This window comes from Macaca nemestrina, chromosome 5 (assembly GCF_043159975.1).
Source record: "Macaca nemestrina isolate mMacNem1 chromosome 5, mMacNem.hap1, whole genome shotgun sequence".
In the NCBI taxonomy this organism is placed as follows: domain Eukaryota; kingdom Metazoa; phylum Chordata; class Mammalia; order Primates; family Cercopithecidae; genus Macaca; species Macaca nemestrina.
Genome location: NC_092129.1, coordinates 149,025,137 through 149,046,335, shown reverse-complemented (window position 1 = coordinate 149,046,335; position 21,199 = coordinate 149,025,137). Strand labels below are relative to the sequence as shown.

General features: G+C 53.0%; 1 protein-coding gene across 1 annotated transcript; it reads right to left on the bottom strand.

Moving 5' to 3' along the window:
- Window positions 1-480: 480 nt before the first annotated feature.
- On the bottom strand, window positions 481-18,374 carry LOC105474473 (LEM domain nuclear envelope protein 2). The gene is made up of 9 exons (XM_011729138.3): window positions 17,589-18,374; window positions 15,938-15,978; window positions 13,545-13,620; window positions 10,276-10,352; window positions 9,299-9,378; window positions 7,453-7,598; window positions 6,362-6,463; window positions 6,178-6,280; window positions 481-2,023 (listed from the first exon to the last, which is right to left on the bottom strand). Exons 1-9 carry the CDS (start codon window positions 18,340-18,342, stop codon window positions 1,873-1,875), a joined length of 1,530 nt encoding a protein of 509 aa, XP_011727440.2. The 5' UTR covers window positions 18,343-18,374; the 3' UTR covers window positions 481-1,872.
- Between the last annotated feature and the right edge of the window lie 2,825 nt (window positions 18,375-21,199).

The window sequence follows — 21,199 nt, the reverse complement described above, 5'->3', positions numbered from 1 at the left end:
CCTCAGGAGACAAGTCGGACTCATGATGGACGCTACCAGCTGCTGGGAAGCCCCATCCAACCTCACCCTGTTTTCTTCCTCCTCCTCCCGGGGCTGGTGCTGAGCACGGAGAGGAACCTCTGGGTCTTGAGGGGAGGCAGAAATGCAGCCAAAGGAAAAAGGCCCCACTGACCCCCACTTCTGGCCACCCACTGGGACCAAGCAGCATGTTGCAATCCTCATAGCCACTCTGGAAGACAGGGTCATCACACCATGTTACAAATGTGTAAACTGAGGCTGTGAGAGTTATGCAGCTTACTCGATAACTGGTCACTGGTGGCAGAGGCCAGAGGTCTGGGAGGAACTGCAGAGCCCATGTCCTATTGTCTCTCCCACCTTCCCTTCCAGCCACCTCCCAGAGCTGGTGCTTAAGAAGTCCACACATTGCCATTCCTTAGACATAGCTTTGGGGGGAAGGGAAAGAACCATGGGCAAGAAACATCCATTTTTAATAAATAGTTTATTCATCCAGCAGTTTCAGCCCTGATACTGAAGCCTGTTGCAGTGTTTCTTATTTTTCTGGCTGGAGCCTGATTATGAGAACATGGCCTCACTACGGGGCCAGCGCTCAGATTCCTGCCCTGCCGATCATCCAGACACCAGAGGAAATGAGAGTATTGCTCAAATGAGGGAGACTGGAGCTTTATTAAGGAAACAAAAAATACCAGTAAGACCAGAGAGAGGTGGTTAATGTTTCTGGAGGCAGCTGTGGCATCTCCTGTTTGCTCCCCCTCTCCTGCCTGCTGCAGATGAGGACACACCGGGATAAGACTCGCTGGAGAGGCTTCTCGAACTTAAGGCCCCCCGTCGGGGTGTTTCTGTAGCCTGCCTCCCAGGGAGCTGGGCTGAGTTGCTGGCGGGAGAGCCGGCGGGCGGCGGCACGGACGCTGCTCCCGTGTGGCCGGCAGGGGGCAGCCTGCGGCCACCGCGTCTCTCCCGCCGCCAGGAGCCGCGGCCGGGGTAACAGAAACGCCGGCTGCGCTGAAGTTCTGGTTAAACAGCCCCGGGTGGGGGCTGTGGTCACAGTAAAGCAAGGCGATCTTCGCACACAGCAAGTGCGAGGCTCTCGGCCCTGACACAGGGCTCCCAAGCTCCCGGAATCGGCGTTCTGGCTGCAGGCCTGGTCTAGAGTCGCAGCTTCTGTGAGAAGCAACACTGAGGCAGGCCCACCCTGGGGCTGCCCAACCGTCCTCTCTGCTCTCAGCCCGTCCTTACTTCGGGATCCTCCCAGGAGGCTGTACCGGCTGCGCACTCCTCCTGACGTGATGGCCCGTGTCAGGGCCTGGTTTCTAGACGGTCCCCCTGCAGTCACTTGTTCTAATTTCTAGCACCTTCCCCCTTCAGGATAAAGAGGCCCAGCCAGCCAGAGCACAGGCTTTCTTCCTTCACGCTTGAGCTCCCAGGTAACACCCCCCTGAAGGCACATGGACCAAGCTGCCCCCCATCCCACCACCCAAAACACCATCCCTGCCCCACCTCCCAGGCGTGGCCACGCCCCAGCCCACCGGCCCCATGCTTGTCTGCCGGGCCTGACAGCTGCTGCTCTTGTTTTCTATTCATGAAAACTAAACCCTTCTTCCCGTTTCTGCCAGCAAAACAGGGCAGAGTCTGGGTCGTCACCCTGGCTTCTCCCCCTCCCTTTAAAGGAAGCCCACATTTTCCTGCGAGCCGAGCTGCTCTGAAGAGTCTGGCAGACCTTTGGAATCGTGTCAGGACAAGGCTGAAAGTCAAGGCAAGTGTGAATTCAGCACCAGCAGGCCTGGTGACCCTCTCGTGCCCCTGGAGTGGGCTGTCCTGGGACAGGCTGACCGGGAACAAGTCCCTGCCTGGGGCTTATCGCTCTGAGTCGGAGAAGGAAGAGGGCTTAGTCCATCTCCACACCAGCATGTCCTCTCCCGCCACGCGGTGGGACTCCGTCTGGATCCGGGATTCGTTGGAGGCCAGGAACTCCACAGCTCGGTCCCAGACACGCTTCATGCGTCTCCTGCAATGAGAGGGATGGGGCTCTGCCTGACACTGCTGAGGTGAGCCAGCCTGTGGATGCCCTTCCTACAAAGGGGACACATTTCCAAGCTCCAGCATGGACTTTACACAGGGGAGGAAAAGCTTTTGCAGGTACTAACATGACAACTGCAGAGGAGAAAAACGTCTTGGGCCATGGAGAAATGATTCCTCCACCTTTACTGATCCAAACACATTCAATCAAAGGGAGCTAAAGGGCCGAGGTGTCTGGAGCACCCCCAGGTCTCTAGGTGTGCAGGGCTGTGCTAGGCTAGCTGACTCTTGCTGGGACCTGTTGCCTGCAGCAGCCCTCGCCAAGCCAGTTCCAGTACCCCCGCCGACTGCATCTTGATGCTGCTCCGGGTGGGCTCATTAAAGAGTGAGCACTGGGCTGTTTCATCTAAGCTCCACAGCACTCCGGGGGATGGGATGAGCTAAGCATCAGATCGGGGAGGCCAAGAAGCTGGAGCTGCTCTAGGGAACCAGATCCACAAGGGAGGGCCCCTTCAGTGGCCAGAGTCCCTTCTTTACTGGGTCTCTAGGGCCTTGCACCCCCCTGGACAGCCTCCCCCTCATGTATTATTTGCCCCTTCCAGACTGGACAAGAAGGTTCCAAAGCCATGGGGAGGGTCACTTTGATCTTTTTCCTTTGTGAACCCTGGTATTGCACAGCACCTGGCCTTTTCTCATCATTGCAGACCACCTCCCCATGATCCCACATGTGGAGAGACAGTGAATTTGAGTGTGTATGCATGGGAGCAGAAGGGGAGGACAAACGGAGGTAGCCAGTGAGCCATGAGGCAGGGAGGGGGCTAGGGCTTCCCCAGGGGTCAGGACCTGCCACCAACCAAACCCCATGGGCCTATTCAGCAGCCCACACTTGGTGGTCTGGCCAAGGCCACACATTCCCTGGGGACTGAGCTCCGAGGTGCTGGCTCCCTGAGCAGGAAGTGGCCAGTGCTGAGTGGGCAGTGCCTCACTCCAGTCCCTCCTTCCCAGGTCAGTTGCTCCAATCAGCTCCCCACTTTTCCCACGGAACCAGCTCTTCCCATCTCCCTCAGTCTTTCCCAAGCAGGCCCTCATCTACAGGGCAGACTTGACTGGCTAGCCAATGTCTCCTTGACATAGGGCGCTTGGCCTGGACTGACTGGGTGGCTTGGGAGGTGAGTCAAGAGAGCAAATGGCACGGGCATCTGGGGTTCACGGGGATCTGACCCTGAGGGCTGGCTACCTGAGTGGCAGCAGCTCTGGGTGTCTTTGCTAATGCACGACGGGTTGGGTGGTAGCTCTGGCTGCAGGCAAGCTGCAATGCCATCTCATGATCTCATTTAAGTGAACGTGTATGTGGAATATCATCTAAGCCCAAGGCATAATGGCTACCCTTGGATGATGCCCACGTGCTAGGTACTGACTTTTTTTTTTTTTTTTGAGACAGAGTCTCACTCTGTCACCAGGCTGGAGTGCAGTGATGCGATCTCGGCTCACTGCAACCTCCGTCTCCCAGGTTCAAGTGATTCTCCTGACTCAGCCTCCCAAGTAGCTGGGACTACAAGTGCCCGCCACCATGTCCGGCTAATTTTTATATTTTTAGTAGAGATGGGGTTTCACCATATTGGCCAGGCTTTTCTCAAACTCCTGACCTTGTGATCTGCCCCCACCTTGGTCTCCTTTTTTTTTTTTTTTTTTTAAGACAGGGTCTCGCTCTGTCGCCCAGGCCGGAGTGCAATGGCATGATCTCGGCTCACTGCAACCTCCACCTCTTGGGTTCAAGCGATTCTCATGCCTCGGCCTCTTGAGTAGCTGGGATTACAGGCGCATGCCACCATACCTGGCTAATTTTTGTATTTTTAGTAAAGACGGGTTTTCACTATGTTGCCCAGGCTGGTCTCGAACTCCTGACCTCAGGTGGCCCACGCGCCTCAGCCTCCCGAAGTACTGGGATTACAGGCATGAGCCACCGTGCCAGGCTACTAGGCACTGACTTAATGAACCTTGAGGACACCACACTGATACCAACCCCCCTTCCCTTAGGGCTTGTCACTACCTAATATCACATCTTTTCCTTATGCATCTTGTCATCTGTCTCCTTCCTGAGAACAAATTCTCCAGCTGGGCAGGGATTTTTGTTTCTTCCACTTTCTGCTGTCTCCCGGTGACCCAGTAGAGTATCTGGCATGTAGTAGGTGCTCAATAAACATTTGTGGAGGAAGTGAATGAATGAATGAATGAATGACAGTCTCTTCATCACAGCCCTGTGCAAGGCAGCGGGATCACTTGCATTTAAGGATAAAGAAACTGTGGTACAGGTTGACTGAGATGCTCAGGGCCAGGAATTAGGTGGGAGTTAAAGTACCCCAAGTGGCCTTCCCTGGGAGGTAGAGGGCCTCACGCTGAAACCAACAGCAAGCGCTTCTCAGAGCAAGCACAGCCTATGCTGCTGAGTCTGCTCACCCTAAACTTCCTGCCTGCCACCTTTCCAGGGTTGGGGTGAGCATGACAGGCACCAAGCATCTTCATGTTTAAGATGGACCTTTTTTTATAAGAGACAAGGTCTTGGCCTGTTGTCCAGGCTGATGTGCAGTGGCATAGTTATAGCTCACTGTCGCCTTGACCTCCTGGGCTCAAGTGATCCTCCTGCCTCAGGCTCCTGAGTAGCTGGGACTACAGGCATGTGTCACCATGCTCCACTAATTGTGTATTTTTTGTAGAGATGGGGTTTCGCTATGTTGTCCAGGCTGGTCTTGAACTCCGGGGCTCAAGCAATCCTCCCACTTTGGCCTCCCAAAGCGCTGGGATTACAGGTGTGAGCCAGTGTGCCTGACTTAAAGTGGACTGCTAAAGGCTCTATTTTTCTGATTCCTCTTGGGTTGCAGATAGGGATGATGCCGACAGTAGAGCCTGGTGGTGGGAGCACAGAAATGCCACTAGCCATGGCACTCCTGAGCACAGTTTCCTTATATGTAAAATGGGGCCACTTCTGTGGTGTGTGTGAGCCATGGTGAGGACCAAGTGAGTGAGTTTGCACCTGTGGAGAGCTCTGAGCGGTGCCCCGCTCCCAGCGAGCACTCAGCAAGGGTGAGCTCTCAGCAACACCCAGCAGCAGATGATAGCATCTGGCCAGAAACCACAGCAAGAGTCTGCTGGGGAGGGACCACAACCAGAGCCAACACGCGGGGGTCCTGCTGGCTGTCTCCTGGGACTCTGCCCTCTCCCAGCCCGGTTTTGTCAGGACTCCAGTATACAACTCTAGCAGTCACAGCCCATGTGGAAGGTGCCTGCAGCTGCACATGACAGTGGCCCTGCCACCCCTTCCCATGAAGCTCTGTGCCCTGGGAGCTGACCCCATTCATGCTGTGAAACTTGGCTTTCAGTTACGTGTACATGCATGAGTGTCCACATGGGTGTGTGGGAACTGGACCATGATGTTGCAGGTAACAGGTGTTTTTGACTGCAGGTCATGGTTTAGAAAGTTTGAAAAACAATCTCCTTCTCCTTGCCAGTGACTGATTCATAAACAGACACATAACAGATTCTGGTCAATAGAGCCTCCAGGAGTGTGTCACTGGGGGCGACTGGGAACATGTTCTCTTGCTTCTGAGAGTAGTAGGAGGCCCACTTTCCCTGCTCTGTGACAAGGCGGACAGTGTCCCAGCTGCTGTTGGCCACTATCTGCAACCATGGGGGATCCCAGTCTGCTGATAACATCCGTGGAGGAGTGTGGGACCACAAGAATCACAAGAGCAATGGAACTGGAGACCTGACTGCTCTGTGCCTGGAGCCCATGCAGCTCTGAACTTTCCACTTACAGAGACGGAGGAGCTCCTTCACTACCTGTGCCCTGGGGGAGGGGGCTGCTGTTACTTGGAGCCCAAAGTCTCCCAACTGGTATCACCACTGCCAGCGTTCTCTCTACAGAGGTGTGGGACCGTGCTTTCATACGTCTTCTCTAGCTTATCCTGCTAGAAAGAGCCGAGCATGCTGGGGAGCACCAGGATGGGGAGCAGCACCACTCTTGGCCCTGGGGTCTGCACTGCCCTCAGCTGACATCGGATGCAAGGCTCCGGGCTTCCTTCTGTGGAGCTCAGTGGGGTTGGACCCCGCCTCACCCCACACCCAGCGCCCCGGCCAGGAACTCACCGGCTCTGTGGAGGGATCAAGCTGTCGCGCACGTGCAAGATGCCTACATATGGATAGCGCTCCATGTCCTGCTCCCAGTCCACGTAATGGTCCTGGACCACGTCTGCAGGAGAGAGCACACCGTTTAGGGCAAGGACCTTCTGGCTGGTGTCGGCAACCCTTTTTTCACCAGGGGGCCACGCACCTATAATCTTCTTCACCATCTCATACATGGCCTGTTCTTCCTCTTCTAACTTTCGCCACCGATATTTTAGGAGAATTAGGAGCCCCCACAAAAAAGCCAAGCCTGTGAGGGAACAAAACACTGTTAATCCCTCACACTTCCTTTGGCAGTGGGTCTCACCATGGACAAGATGCTGTGATGGAGGTTGTGGGGGATCTGCCACATGGGTTTGGGTACCTACTACATGTCAGGCTCAGGACCAGCATGTGAGAAACAAAAGATATAGAAATGCAGAGGGAGGACAGACTATTAAGTGATCATCTTCCTCCCGCCAGCTGTCACCACAGCGGCATCCCCAGCTGTCCAGATCTCGGCTCCTCCCAACCTCGTTCTGGGGCTTTCATCTCCTCCCTTGTGAACCAGAACACGGTGTTTCATACATATATACATGCCGGAGCCCTTTGTATTCCGAGATGCTGCTGCCGATAATGATTTCTGTGCCTGATGGCGTGGGGGAGGGAGCTGTGTGCACACTGAGGCGGTCTGTGATTTGTAGCTCCGACTGTCTCTGGAGAGCTGTGGTTTCTGTGACTTGGCCTTTCGCCTTCAGAGACGCCCTGAGGTCTTTGCTCAAAGGCGGCCCCTGATGTCAGGAGGTAAGACTGGTGCCCTCCTTTCAGCGCAGCACCCTGAGTCCTTCTTGCTTTCATCAGGTATCTGCAGCTCTCCAGGAGATGTTTACATTTTTCAGGGAGTAAAATTAGGCCAAGCCCCTACTGTGCCTCCTGTTCGAAGCTGGTCCACACTGGGATCCCTGCAGAGCCCAGAAGGGGTGGGGCCCAGCTCCTGCTCAGGCCAGGCTCCCGCTTAGGAAATCTGCCCTGAATCAAGGACATTTTCTAGTTATCCTCACGTTCCTGCCACCAATCTCCAAAGGTAAAGACAACCCAGGGCAGAGGCTGACTTGTTCATCTCCTCTGTTTTATGAGACAGACCTCAGGTTCACTAGACAGAAATGAACCCTCCGGGCCTGGAATTTCTATAGCTCATCATTCATGCCTAGGAGTGCGCTTGACTGCACAGAAGGGGAGGGAAGGCGGCCGAGGACTTACACCAGAAGAAGATGAGCACGTTGGTGACAGCAGTGAGCAGGGCCCGGCTCAGGCGGCAGCCAACGCCCATGCGGGGGCGGGCAGATTCCAGGCAGACCACCTTGTCCACGGTCGTCACCAGTTCAGATTGGTCTTCTCCTTTCAACCTGAAACAGGACACAGGGCTCTAAACATGTTGGAAAGTTCCAAGGAGAGGCAGCACAAACCCCGCTTCAAACAGGAGGAAGCGAAGGAAGGAGGGATGCAAGGCCTCTACTTGCTTATAGAATGGGCTTGGTATCCTGGCTGTACTCTTTCCAGAAATTTCCCACATTGGCTACTTAGAATGAATAAAGCTTTAAAGACGGCAGCAGGCTTGAACCCCTACCACTAAAGCGACGTCCCCCTCTGTCAGGTCTTTGACAGCCTCTCTCAGCGTGCAGGAGATTAAACTGTAAATTGGATTCCCACCTCCCAGCACAGAGAAATGGAAATGTTTACTGAATCACTAGCTTTGCAATTGCATGGCAAGGACTGAAAGACAGAATCTGGGAGGTTGCGCTTTTCCTCCGTGGTGAGGAGGCACATAAGCTGTTTAAGCTAAAGATCATGGGGCATCCGTGAGGCTCATGGGGAACGAAAACCACCAGGCTCTCCGAGGCCAGACCCCAGCCACAGCGCCTCCACCGTGGTCTCTGGCCAGGAGGTGTCAGGACCTGCAGAGCTGTGGACACCAGAGCCTTCTTCCAGCTAGGTGACCCAGGGCGAGAATATCATGCTCTTGAGGCTGCACGCTGGAATGGCTGTCATCCCAAGTGTCCTGATTTCTCAGGACCCACTTTCAACATGGTCATCGTGAGCAGCTCTGCCACCCTCCAGGCTGCCTTCCCCAACATGAAAAGGCGAGTGTCATCATTCTTTGTTAGCAGCTTCAGTGAGCGCTGCTGCTGAGGATAAAATCCGTATTCTCCTCCGCCTCTTCTAACACAGGAAAATTGCTCAGCTACTCGGGGCAGCCCTTATTTTTTTTTTTTTTTTTTTAATTTAAGCCAACGAATTTTAATCGTGCCATGCATCCAGTTATCCAGCTTGAGGTTGAGCTGCCCGAGGGGCTTCTGCTGGATGCAGTGCTGATGGAATTAGTAATTTGGGTGGATTAGAGAGGAAGAGAACAAAACTCTAGAGGATGTTCTAATATCAAGAGCTATAACCTGAATAGAAACCCCCACAAACACCGAGAGTGGGAAGGGGGTAGGTAATGCTGCTCTTCCAGCAAGGGACAGGTCTCTGAGGCTGCCTGGCTGTTGGCTGACACGCCCCTCCCCCTGGGCTGAGCCGCCAGATACAGCCTTTCAGCCTCAAGAAAGGGTTTGCCATCTTTCCTAACAGCGCTCACCAGTGATTAAAATGAGGCAGAAACTGCCTGGTCAGAATAAAATCCAGTATTTCCTTATGCGATTTCCATAGTGAGTAAAACCAACATATAGAAAGAATAATTTCATCTACAAATAAAAACTAGCTTCCGAGGAGAGAAAGTGCAGGAAAATGCCTTCCCCAACAAACCATGTGGCGTTGATGAATGAGAAAGGCACAGACTGAGTTACTTGAGGCAGGATTTAGCTGTAACACCAGGCTAACATCCTAACACCTGGATTTTATGTCTCATCTTGAAGCTGCTCCTTACACTGCATTCCAAATGGTTCTTGCTTCTGTTGCCCCACTTCCATCCTAGCCCACATGATTCAGCTGGGAGACCCAGCCTCCAGCTTCAGACCTGAGACAGCTCTGTCGGAGCACGGGTGTTAGTGATGAGCGAAGACAGTGGCTGCAGGCACCCATGCTGCGTCGCCACCCTGCCCACACTCACCAGATGCCCACGTCCTTGTTACTGCTCAGTATCCAGGTCAGTGCGGCTTCAAACTTGGCGGAGGAGCTGCTGGTCACATTCTGTGGGAGGGTGCGGGAGAAGATTAGTTCTGCGTCTAGGTGGAGCAGCTGGAACAACATTCTGCCGCTGGATTAAGGAAGCCCTCTCCCGTGTCCTCCACAGGCCCAAAACCCCACTCTGCTAAAAGCACAGCAAACTGGCAGGAAGGAAATTTGGGGTTGATGAAAGCCAAGGAAGAAGCTATAACCAAAGGAGGTGATGCGGAAGCACAAGCAGGAAAACAATGTGGGTCTGAGGCGGCCAAAAGAATATGATTCTCTTGAGGACGGAAGCATCAGGCCAGAGAGCTGGCAGCTCATCTTGGGGTAAAGCGAATAACAGGGTTGGGGCTGGCAGTGGGTGAGCCCAGTGGCCGGTGCAAGTGGTCTGGCCTCAGGCAAGTCCCTGACCCTCTCCAGGCCTGTTTCTTCATCTGTGAAATGCAAATGGAACCAGATGACCCCTAAGTTACTGGACAGGCAGGCGACCTGGAATGCCAGCTCCATAGTTCTATATCTACCATCCTGAGGCCACACAGGAAATCAAACGGCCCCCTGGCAGTATGAATGGTAATCATAAGGGAGAGAAGGGACAGCATGTTTCTCCTGAAAGCTGAAGGCAAGAGGACCAAAGTGAACCAAGGGAGAAGCAGGTAACAGGCACACCTACAGTGCAGCAGGTCAGGAGAGCCGCCCCACTACACATGGCCTGGCTCTGGGGCAGTCACTACCATGGGTGTCTTAACTTAAGGAAGCCTAGCACAAAAAGCCATAAACCAAACCTTAACTTAAGGTAGCCTAGTACAAAAGCCACAAAGCAAACAAAAAAACAAAAACAAAAACCCCAACAGGGCTTGAAAGACCAATAGGAAAGCACCAGGCCCTCCCAGGAGTGGATAAGCACCGAAGCCTACTTACCGCTATATATTCCTGGGCTTCCATAACAGGAATGCATTTGCTTTTCAGATTCTCTGGATTTCCACACTCAAAATTACCTAGGAGAAAAAAAAACCACACACTCAAACACAAAGAGGAAAAATCACTCTGAAACAGACTAAAACATGTAGCAAGAATCAAGCCATCAGCTCTAATAAGGAGCATGTGGCCCAGCAGCTCCTGGCTTCTGTGGGGCATCTTCACTCTGCAGCAAGATCAAAAGCCACTTAGCTTGGATCGATTCCAGATCATTAAAACCTGACCTGCAAAGCAGTGTGGCGATTTGCATTAAATGACTAAAAAGCTGCCCAATACCAAGGTCTCTTTGCAATTGATCCCTAAAAGGATCAGACAGATAGCTTCGGAAGGTACCAGAATGGCACTATAAATAAACACAGCCTGAGAAAAAAGGCAGGCAGGGAGGCCATGGGCACCACGGGGATTCTGACTCATGACACAGGCAGGCGACCTGGAATGCCAGGTCTATTGTCTTGAGGGGCCCCTTGGAGGAAGAGGATGTCTGCGTGCTGGGCAGTGGGGCCTCAGCACGGCACACCAAGGGGCAGCTCTCCCGAGTGGCTTTGGAGGTCTGCTCCCATAGGATAGAGCTGGCAGCCTCCCGCTTAGTCCTGCCCAACCTCCTGGGTCCAGCCCAGGGGCCATCTCCTCCAGGAAGCCCTCAGCCCCTAGGGGCCTTTCATTTGATGAAATGGCCCCACATTTAGTGACCTGCCACAGCCCTTGGTCCTTATTCCTGTGCTGTGGTTTGCCTGACTCCCTGAGAGCAGGGAGGGTCCAGGGCCAGGCATGCACACGCTATTTAACATGTGTGCATGGCCTGACTGCCCTGACCCAGCACAGCCTGGAGGACTTCGGGTGGCCAGTGTCTGTGTTTCTGCATGCTGGGGAAGGGAGAAACTGAAGGTCATATTTTAAAATGTTGAAACTGAACTGAAGCCTGTCCTCCTCCCCAAACACAGCCAAATCCTACTTCAAAGTTGATCTTGACCCAAGGGGTCCCCTGAGATACAGGTGGCTTCTAGCATCCTCCCGTTCCCACCAGGACTCTTCCTGCCCTTGCCAGGCCTGCCTGGACCACGTAAATGGCCTCCCGATTCGGTTCCTCCTCTCCCCTTTCCAATCCAGTTGTTTTGTCAGTAACGCTTGAAAATGATTCTGCTTAAATGACACTGCGCTACTCAAGCTGCTGCCGCATTCGTCTTCCTGGCACCTGGCTCTCAGCACAATACTCTCTTGCTCAAAGCCTCTCTGGCCCTCACTGCCTGCCAGATTGAGCTCTGGCGGCCTGGCATCCAAGGCCATCTATGGTGGGGCCTAACCAACACTTCCAGACTTCACTCTCTCATCTTCCCCTTCCTCCATGAAGGTGCTGCTTCCCACCCGAGATATAACTTCCTACCGCTTTGCCTTGTCCTTCCCCACATACGCATAACCAGTCTTATCTGGGCTTCAGGGCCTGGCACAGATGCCATCTCCCCTGTGACGCTCTCCTGACTGCTCCAGCTAAAAGGCATTGTGCCTCCCAGAACTTCTGACCTCTTGGTTCTTGTCTAATCACATTTTGTATCACCCAGTGGTCAGGGAGGTAGGTGGCCTGTCTCTCCTAGTAGACCCCAACCACCCTGCAGGCAGGACCTGGAGCTGAGTCATCTCATTGCAAGGCCCTGCACAGTGCCCAGCCCACAGCGGATCCCTAACAGGAGAGGCGGGGAGGGGTTGAGGACTACTAAGGAGCCTCTGTGAGGCACACGCCTGTCTCAGTGAGATATGTACCTTCAAGGCGGCCCCCCAGGCTTGTCAGAGGGCAACAGATGCCAGGACCCTTGAGGGCATAAGGCAGGATCACATATGGAGGGTGGGATGGAGGAGAAATACCTACTAGGACCCAATTTCGAGCAGAGCTTCTCAACTTCAGGGTGCACTCAAATCCCCTGGGGATCTTAAGATACAGACTCTGATTCACTGGGTTTGGCATGAGACCTGAGATTCTGAATTTCTAGTGAGCTCCCACGTGATGCGGATGCTATGGGTCCTTGGACCACAATTGAGACACAAAGGTTTGGAACACCCTCTTTGGTCAGAATTGACATCCCAAGCACCTGGGCCATACAGAGGAATTCCTATGATGCTGTGAGCAGGAGCCCCAGTACCTGTTTCTCCTCCAAGTGCTCATGGATACCTCCCCTGCCATCTCAATCTCTCACTTTCAAGAGGAAGGAGGCAGAAGAGCTGATGCTCATGAGATTGACCCTGAGGACTGAGGGCCCAGGAGAAGTCCACCTGACCCCAATTTCCTAGTGAAACCTTAGACAAGGGTTGACCTCACAATCCTAAGATCTGTCCTCTGACCCCACAGGTAAGAGGCGCCTCTTGAATATCCCTTAAGATACAACTGCTCTGTCTGGTTCTTGTGTCCAGCATATTTAACACAAGGCGCATATGCTGATATTCACCTATGTCAGGTGCAAGTGATTTTGAGAGCCTCCTGGATGCCAGGCATCAGGGAGGACATAATAACGCAGGTGATATCTCTGGCCTCAAGGAATAACTTCACCAAATAAAACAGTAGGGGATGCATCTTCTGGATGCATTTTCAGGGCATTTCACAGAGGTGCTGAGAATGCCCTCTTTTAGAGGACAGCACTTGACTCTCATTCGTAGAGAACAGATGGACCCAGGAGCCCTTGGTCGGACAGGGAGATGAAGACTGAGAATCAGGGACTTTGTCCGAGGTCCGACAGCCAGATGGTGATCAGGACCAGACGTGACACCAGGGCCCACCACACAGACTGTCTGCTACTTGCACAGGCAAGAGGCCTCTCCCTGGCCCAGCCAACCATCTGGTTCAGAGGGTCCCTCTGGGGGGAGGACATAGATTCTGACAACACCTGGGGCCTGGCCCCTTCCCACGCCAACACGGACCCCCAAAGCATTAGGTACTGGGCATCCCCAAGAAGGGAGAACAGCTGCAGGAAGGCCTGTGCACAGGCCAGGACCTCCCTTAAAGAGGAGCAAGAATCAAATGTGTTTTGTTCGAACACAAGGCTTATAAAAGATGTGCCTGAGTGGGGAGGCGAGAAGGTGAGACTTGGCTTCTGAATATGCCTTCTGGGAGACAACCAGGGAGGGTCTCGCCTGCCAGCCACAGTGTAACTAACCAGCCTGATGAACCGGGTCAGCCGCCCATAGCTCTCACAAGAGGCATCTCAGGACTTATGTGACTTACTCACCAGCTTGGATGGCCAGGAAGTTGTAGAGTTCATGCAGCAGCTCCAGCAAGGCTGCCTTCTGCTTGGCCTGACAGAACTGGAAAGGCACGGGACAAGTGGTCAGCAAGGAGGGGTGGGTGGGAGAGGTCTGTCTGTCCATCTTTACCTCTCCAGCCACACTGTCAAATACTAAGCAGCAAGGAACATCTCATACTTTTACAAAATAGAAACAAATTCTGCCAAGTGCTGGGCCCAGGGAGAGATTTGATAAATATTGGGCTAACTGCCTGAGAAAGACCCTGGAGAAGCAGAGGCAGAGCTGAAAGCAGACACTGTAACCAAGGGGCTGCACTGGAGGCTCCTGGCTCCTGCCTTTCCCTTGGAATGACAGCCAGTAAGAGGGCTGAGCAGAGGCGACGTGGTCGGGGGATGATGCAGTCACGCAGCTTCCTCAGACGGAAGAGCAACTGCTGTCAGAGCTTGCAGAGCTGGGAGAGCTGGAAGAGCTGGGAGAGCTTGCAGACAGGGCAGAATGTCAGCAGCTGCCACCTCGTCTCCCTTTAGGTGGAATCTCAGGGCCCTCATCTGAGTAAGGATTGTGGTAGGATTCCATGCGAACTCACACAAACCACTCAGCAGAGGCTGCTACCACCTAAAGGAAACAGGAGGACAGACGGTACCAGACAACGAGACGGCCTGATTAAGACAACACACCCACTCCCAGCCTGTCCCCACGTTTTCGGCAGCACAAAGGCAGAAAAACACAAAGTGTCACTGTCTTCAACGGCCGAAAAGGGAAAGAACACGAATCTGAAATTCAAATGCCCGTCTGCGATCTCCGTGAGCCTGGAGCTATGCAAAGAATAAGACTTTCAGCAGGAGCCTCACCAAAGCCAAGAAACACGTCCCCACCTGCTTGTTCCTGTGTCCACCCTCCAGAAAGGCGAAGGGTGCCCCATGAAATCTCAGCTCCAAAAAGCCTACACTGAGATGGCCCAGCCCCTGCTTTCTGATGCTCTGATGAAGATCTGAATGGTTACAAATAGGAATATCTGCATCTGAAGCCCTCGCTGCCAGGTGCTGAATGCTGTCTGTCCACAGAGCACATCTGTAGCGAGGACCTGGAGGGTACCTGTCTGGGCTCACTCAAGCGGGGCCTAAGTGTGTCCAGATCAGAGAAGGCCAGGGAACAAATGTGCCATTCACTTGTGGGTCTGATTAATTTAGAGACGTGAAGGACCAAGAAATAGAAACCATGGAACCATTTGCTAATTAAAAGACAAACAAAACTCATAGCACTGAGAAGTCTTACAGAATGTTATTTTTTCCTGTTTTTGTTTTAAGTCTTCAAATTCCAGTTTCCTCTCTGGCTGCCTATGTTTCTGGGCCACTTCCTCTCATCATCAACTACAGTTTTTATGATAGAAGGCAGATTAAACTTACTATGAATCTGCTTTTACAAAACAATTGGGAAGCAAAGATATTCGGTGGATGAATGCAATAAATGGATGTAATAAAATACCCCAAACTATGACACACCAGAAGCCAAAGAGAAATAAAAGTGGTTATCTGCACCAGGATGTCCCCCCATTTACATGGGTAAGACAGTCAATGCAGGGGTGGCCAGAGGACCATGCGTCATTTTCTTTCCCAGCCCCTGGGCTACCAGAGATGTTAACTAAGGGCTCGGGAGGCCAGGCATTGCACACTTAATAATTAGACTACTAAGTCATGCCCTCTGGCAGCACAAGACTGGTACAATTTATGACCTGAAAATTTACTGCCCCATATCTTCTCCAGACTGTCACCAGAACCAGCATCCCAGCTCCTTGATAATGCTGCCTTCATGATTCATAAATGGATGGGGCTGCTCATCCCCAAATATTATTTGTAGGAAATATTAGAGCTTCATAAAGCAAATCTCAATGTGGACTAAGAGGGCTAATTCTACTTAAGATGTGTTCCAAACAAACTCCCTGTGTTTCAAATCAGAACAGCATTTTCAGAGCCACAGCTGCATCACCAGAGAGAGAGAATGTGGAATTGAGAACTTGGCCTCCTGATGCTTAGAAACGCCAGCCCTTCCTCCCCGTGCCAGGGAGCTTGAGGGGTCCTTCAACAACAACCTACTGCATCCCCCTAGATTGACTCAGGCAGAAGAAAATGCTACATTTGATGGGAAAGCGTCCATAACAAGCCCACGGTTGGATTTTGGGAGGTCAATTCTATTTCAAGTATTCCTTCACTGCCACAATTGAGCCTGACACAAACATCACAGAACACAATGTGACTCTGGTACATTACAGGAAGCACTCCTTGAAAATGATCCTATTCTTGTTCTGGGGAAGTTTACCTCCTGATGGAGGCTAATATCCTCAGGAGGAATAATAAAAGCCAGAGAAACTCAAACTCACCTCATCTGTTTTTCTCTCACAGTCCACTGGCAATAACTTCACTGAGACCAAGAAAAGAAACACAGAGGAAATTAAGTGTGGGCTGAGAAAGGAATACAAAGACTATTCACAACATTCGGGGGGAGTAAAGCATTACCAAGCCAAGGGTGGTGATTAGAAAGATGTCATCTAAGGAAGGCACTTTTAAAATGCAGACAGCAAAATGTAAGGGTATCCAAATCCTGGATTAGGAATTAAGATAGCTGGGTCCTTGTCCCAGCTGAAAATGATTAGCTCAAGGTTCTTGGGCAACTCAACCACTCTGAATCTCTGTTTCCTCATCTGTAAAATGGGATCAAATGGGCCTTCCCTGCTTAACTCAGGAAGTTAGGCCCAAACAAAACAAAATACAGGACAGTTTTGTAAACTGAAAACAATGATACGTTAAACAGAGATTAACACCATAATAGGAGGGGAAGTCCGGGTAGATACCAGCATATATTCTAGCACTGTTGTCTTAAAACATCTCAGCAGTGAGTACCAGTGTGATACTGTTTGACATCACCAGTGTAGTTATAGTACCATGACACTCCCAGGTCTGCTTAATTTCTCTAGCAGGTCGACAAACTATTCACATAGTTGATAAACTGCTCTCATAGTGGGGAAATCATTTGGGTGTCTGCACACAAGTCTGTTGATACCCTTGCCCACAGACTTGTACACTCCCAAATATCCATCTGCCACACCAGCTAAGACATACTTTAGCTTTTTCCTGTATGTTGGAAGTTCCTGCTAGGCATGGAAGGATGTGGCCTTGGCTGGAAGCTGGGAACAGTATTACTCACATTTGTGCTTTGTAAAGAGTATTAAAAGTTGGTGAACTACAGTGGCCCTTTATACCTAAATGTATAGTGAAATGATCTTTGTTTCTTTTCAGGAAACACACAATCCTCAGCTATTCCGGATACATACTGTACCCTGAAGACCTCTCATTGGCATATCTAACCATGTAACTTAAGTGTGGCCAGAAGGATGGCTGTGAGCATCCTTGAGTCACAGTCTCTCAACACACTCCATGAGGGTGCTACAAGCAATGGTAAATGCCTCCCATTGCTATCAGTTTAACCTGTCTGGCAAGCAAGGCTGGTAGATTCTCCTGTTGACAAAGCGGTGGCCCTGTGGTTCAAAGAAGTGGAGAGTGGACTTTTTGGTGCTGCAAAGCTGGGACCCCCAACCAGATCCTATCTGTGGGTCAGTGAAATCTGGAGTGCCTTCAAACAGGCACAAAGTGTGTGAGTAAGCCAGAGGTCAAACGGGAAGAACCCAAAGGGATGGGGTGAATCTGTTAGAGAAGGGTGTGGCTTCCTCTCCAGGGAGAAAACCAGAGGTTGGGGGAGCAGTGACTACTGCTTGTGATTCAAAGGGAGACGTTAGAAGGGAGGGCTGGGGCAGAAAAGGAGAACAGGAGAAAGTGAAGGCAGAAATTATTGCAGATGCAGGAGCCTTGGCCCTCTCTTCCTACAGCTGGAAGAAGGCAGGCCTGGAAATGAGAAGACAGTCAGAGGCTGCCGATAAGGCTGGAAGTGCACGGCCTGGCGCCGACAGGAACGGGTGGTCGTCCGGCAGACACACGCGCCCCCAGGGCCCTCCCCTGCGCCGGCCCAGGACGTACTGTTGTCCTCCGCCTCCTGCGGCGCTGAGGGCTTGCCCATCTTCACCCAGAGGATGCCCAGGAAGACGAGCAGTAGCCCCAGGCTGGCCCAGAGCAGGAGCCGAGACAGCCAGCGCTCCAGCCGGCGCCCCACCTCGGGCCGGGCCCGCGCCGCGCCAGCAGGGCCCGCTCGAGTCGCCCGCAGGCCCGGGCGCGGGTCGGGGCCGAGGAGGGCGGAAGGCAGCCGCGCCGGGGCGGGAGACGTTGCCCACCAGCGGCGGGCCGCGAGACCCGGGCCCTGCGTGGCCCTGTCGGGCGTCCGGGCGTCCTCGTCCTCCTCGGAGCTGCCCCGGACCGAGGCGCGGCGCCTTAGCTGCGCCGGGCGGGCAGGATAGGCGAGGCCGCGGCTCCCTACCCAGGAAGCCACGGAGGGTCGGATATCGCCGTAGGCCCCAGGGGTCGCGTAGGCCGAGCCCGAGGCCGGCTGGGAGAGCCAGGGCTCCGCACGCGGAGAGGCCGCGGCGGGCCGGGCGCGCAGCGGCGCATCCTCGCGTAGCCGGGCCTCTTCCCGTAACCGCTCCTCGCCCCGCGGCTGGGCCTCCTCCCGCGGCCGGGCCTCCTCCCGCAGCCGCTCCTCGTCGCGCAGCCGGGCCTCGCCCCGCAGGCGGCGCAGCTTGTTGCGGTAGACATCCCGGGTGGTGTCGGTGATGGGTCCTGGCTGGAAGCCCAGGGCCTGCAGCTCCCGCCGCAGTTCCAGGTCCGACAGGCCGGCCATGGCCAGGACGCCGCCCCCCGCCCGCCCCCGGCGCGCACCGCACCCGGAACTGCTCCCTCCCGCAGGCGCGGCGGAGCGGGCGGGGCCCCGCGCCATGATGGGAAGGTCGGTCGCCATGTTGGGAAGGTTTGCGCTCGGCATATGGGTCGGCCATGATGAGGAGGTCTGACGTGGCTCTTAGAGCCGCCATGGTGGGAAGGTCCAAGGGGGATTACATTTTTTGTTTTGTTTTTACCTCTCTCTCCGCTCTCCCACTTCCCTTTGTTTGTTAGATCAAACAGTATTAATCTTTTGAGTCCTCCAACCCTAGCTTTGCCTCTGGCACGTGATAAGCATTCAGTAAAGTCAGTGTTGATTTAATGGATGAATTGGTTAATGGTGAACGAAGCCACTGCCCCGAATGGAGAGACAGGATCATTTGCCTGTCTGGGCTTGGGGACTGATGTGTGATCCGGTTTTATTTGGGCCGTATAGTACACGCCAGGCATGCTCCAAGACCCTGTCCCGACTTCGGGCTTGTTAACTGGGCGACACTGAGCACCAAGTAGGTGTGATCCCAGCCTTAGGACAGACACTGGCCCCCAAGGAGCGCCAGCCTGGAGGGGACGCAGTTTCCATAGTGGAGGCAGAGGAGCAAAATGCCCTTGGGCTCGAGTGGGCAGTTGAGGCTTCTCTGCGGAGGGCCTGTGTCTGCGTAATGGGATTTTTACAAGGAGACATGGGTGGGAGAAGACTCCAGAGATACACGGTCCTGTAGCCTCACTGGTGGTTTAGGATGTGGGCTTTGGAGCCAGTCAGTTCAGTTTCAAATCCCTACTCACAACTATTAGATGTGTGATCATATTCAATTAACATTTTTAGCTTGTTTGCCAGTAAACCTCAATAGAGTTGCTGTGAGGATTAGAAGAGGTAGTTTGGCTAAGGTGCTTGGGACAGTGCGGGGCACACGCTCATGTGTGTTTATACTTAACCCACATCTTTGCAGTGTCAGTGCTGTGTAGAGTCTCCCACAGGGCAGGTGATTTGGTTACATGAAGGCTCTTAGCAGGAAACTCCTAAGGGAAGCAAGGGAATGTGGCAACTGAAAATAGAGCCAGTTTATAATCTTCCTTCCACATCCCTCAACTCCCATTCCCAAACATTTATTGCTGGCCCAATAGGTTCCATCTATTTCTACCCCTGCTATTCCATTCTCCCCTTCCCCCAGGCCCCTTCTCCCTGGAATCCCCATATCTGTCCCAACAGACCCCTTACCCACTCCTCACTTTATTCCCTCCCCTCCCTGACACGCTGGGCAATGCTATGCTCCTCTGTCTGGGTTTTGCATTCCTGCCACTTGCTCCACCTCAGGGGTATTCAACCCTGGCCACAATTGCTGGGAAAATTACAGCCTCAGCTTGGTCAGCTTCCACTGTTGGCCTCCCCATCTCCCCTGACTTAGCTGCTCCCGTGTGGTGTGATTTCTCTCACCAAGTGTTGTTTTCCTTTTCTCTGTCTGTGTTTGCACGGAATGCCGTGAATTTGATATAGTGATTGCCTAACACATATACCACATAATAGTATTTTATTTCTTTCTGAAGCACTGTTTGCATGACAAATGAGTTGGTAACATTTGTGCAGCTCCTTGCAGCTGTGCAGTTCAATATATAAAGAATGAGCCTTTCGGCATCAGTACTGGCCCCACGTATTCTAAGAGGGCTTGAAACTAATGCTTAAACAAAGTTATCGTTACAGCATTTCACAGAGTTATGGTCTATTTTATCACAATGGATCTCAGGGCGATTTAAAAATATGGACTGAACTGGAGCCACCCCCAGAGGTGGCACGCAGTGTGGGCTTTGTCAGCTTCCTTATGTTTGGGGACACTGCTGCCGTTCCACACATCTAGGGTCAAGTGGCCCACAGCCCCTCCCCCAGAACTCTGTTGTCTTCCCTCTGGTGTAGAACCCACTGTGCTTGGAGTTGTGGCCTTTGGCCACCCATGGTCAGCCCTTCTACCTCCATGGTGGGTTCTGGCTGTTGATGGCCTTGTCTTGCAGGATCCTACAGGCAGGGCTTTGGGTGTGCACCAAGGGACACCCAGTGACCACTTAACAGCGAATTTGCTGATCAATGCTCCCCTTCCCCACCTCCTCTGAGAAGGAACTTCACAAGTTAGTCAGGCGTTCCTCCCAGTTTTTGGGCCTTTCCTTTTCATCCTGGACTCCCAGCTCCAGTCACGTTCCTGCCCAGATTTATAGCCCTTCTTTGGTTTAGTGAAGTTGGTGTGTTCCTTTTTGCTTTCCTCCACACAACCATCCACACGCTCCCCTCCGCTTGGAAGGGCTCGACCTCAGCTCTCCTTTGCCACTGCTGCCCCTTTGGGAGCTGCCCACGAAGCCCACCAGGGCCTCTGGGAGCCAGCCTTTCTGTGCCTTCAGCCTGGCTCTCCTGCTGGGCCTGTCCACGGCAGGAAGGCATATTGTAAAGAAAAGGGGAATATTGCAAAGTCAGAGGCTACTCTGCATGCCCTCCTTTCTCATCACTGCTGTGTTGTTTTTTTTAAGGTGAGCAGCAGCTCAGGCTGTGGTCCGTCTTCCTGATGTATTAAAGGCAGAAGAGGAAAAATAAGCTCCAATATCTAAATCTACTTAGTAACCACATCCACACATTTGGCAGAGGTGAAGGGCTGCTCGGAGCATGCTCTGGATTCCCGGGGGGCTGCCACACTCCCTTCCGTCCCGCTGACCTCTCTCTGTCTTGGCAGAGCCTTATAATAATCACAGCCATAAATCTTTTAGTGGGTTCCATTCTCCTCCTCCTCCTGCAAAAAGCCCTGCACACAGTTATCAGGCACTCAAAGATACTCAGGGACCAC

Coding starts and splice junctions, on each gene's coding strand:
- LOC105474473 (XM_011729138.3), bottom strand. CDS start 18,342: ATGGCCGGCCTGTCGGACCTGGAACTGCGGCGGGAGCTGCAGGCCCTG. Junction 6,281..6,361: donor GATGGTGAAGAAGATTATAG/GTGCGTGGCCCC, acceptor TCTCTCCTGCAG/ACGTGGTCCAGGACCATTAC. Junction 2,024..6,177: donor TTGATCCCTCCACAGAGCCG/GTGAGTTCCTGG, acceptor CTCTCATTGCAG/GAGACGCATGAAGCGTGTCT.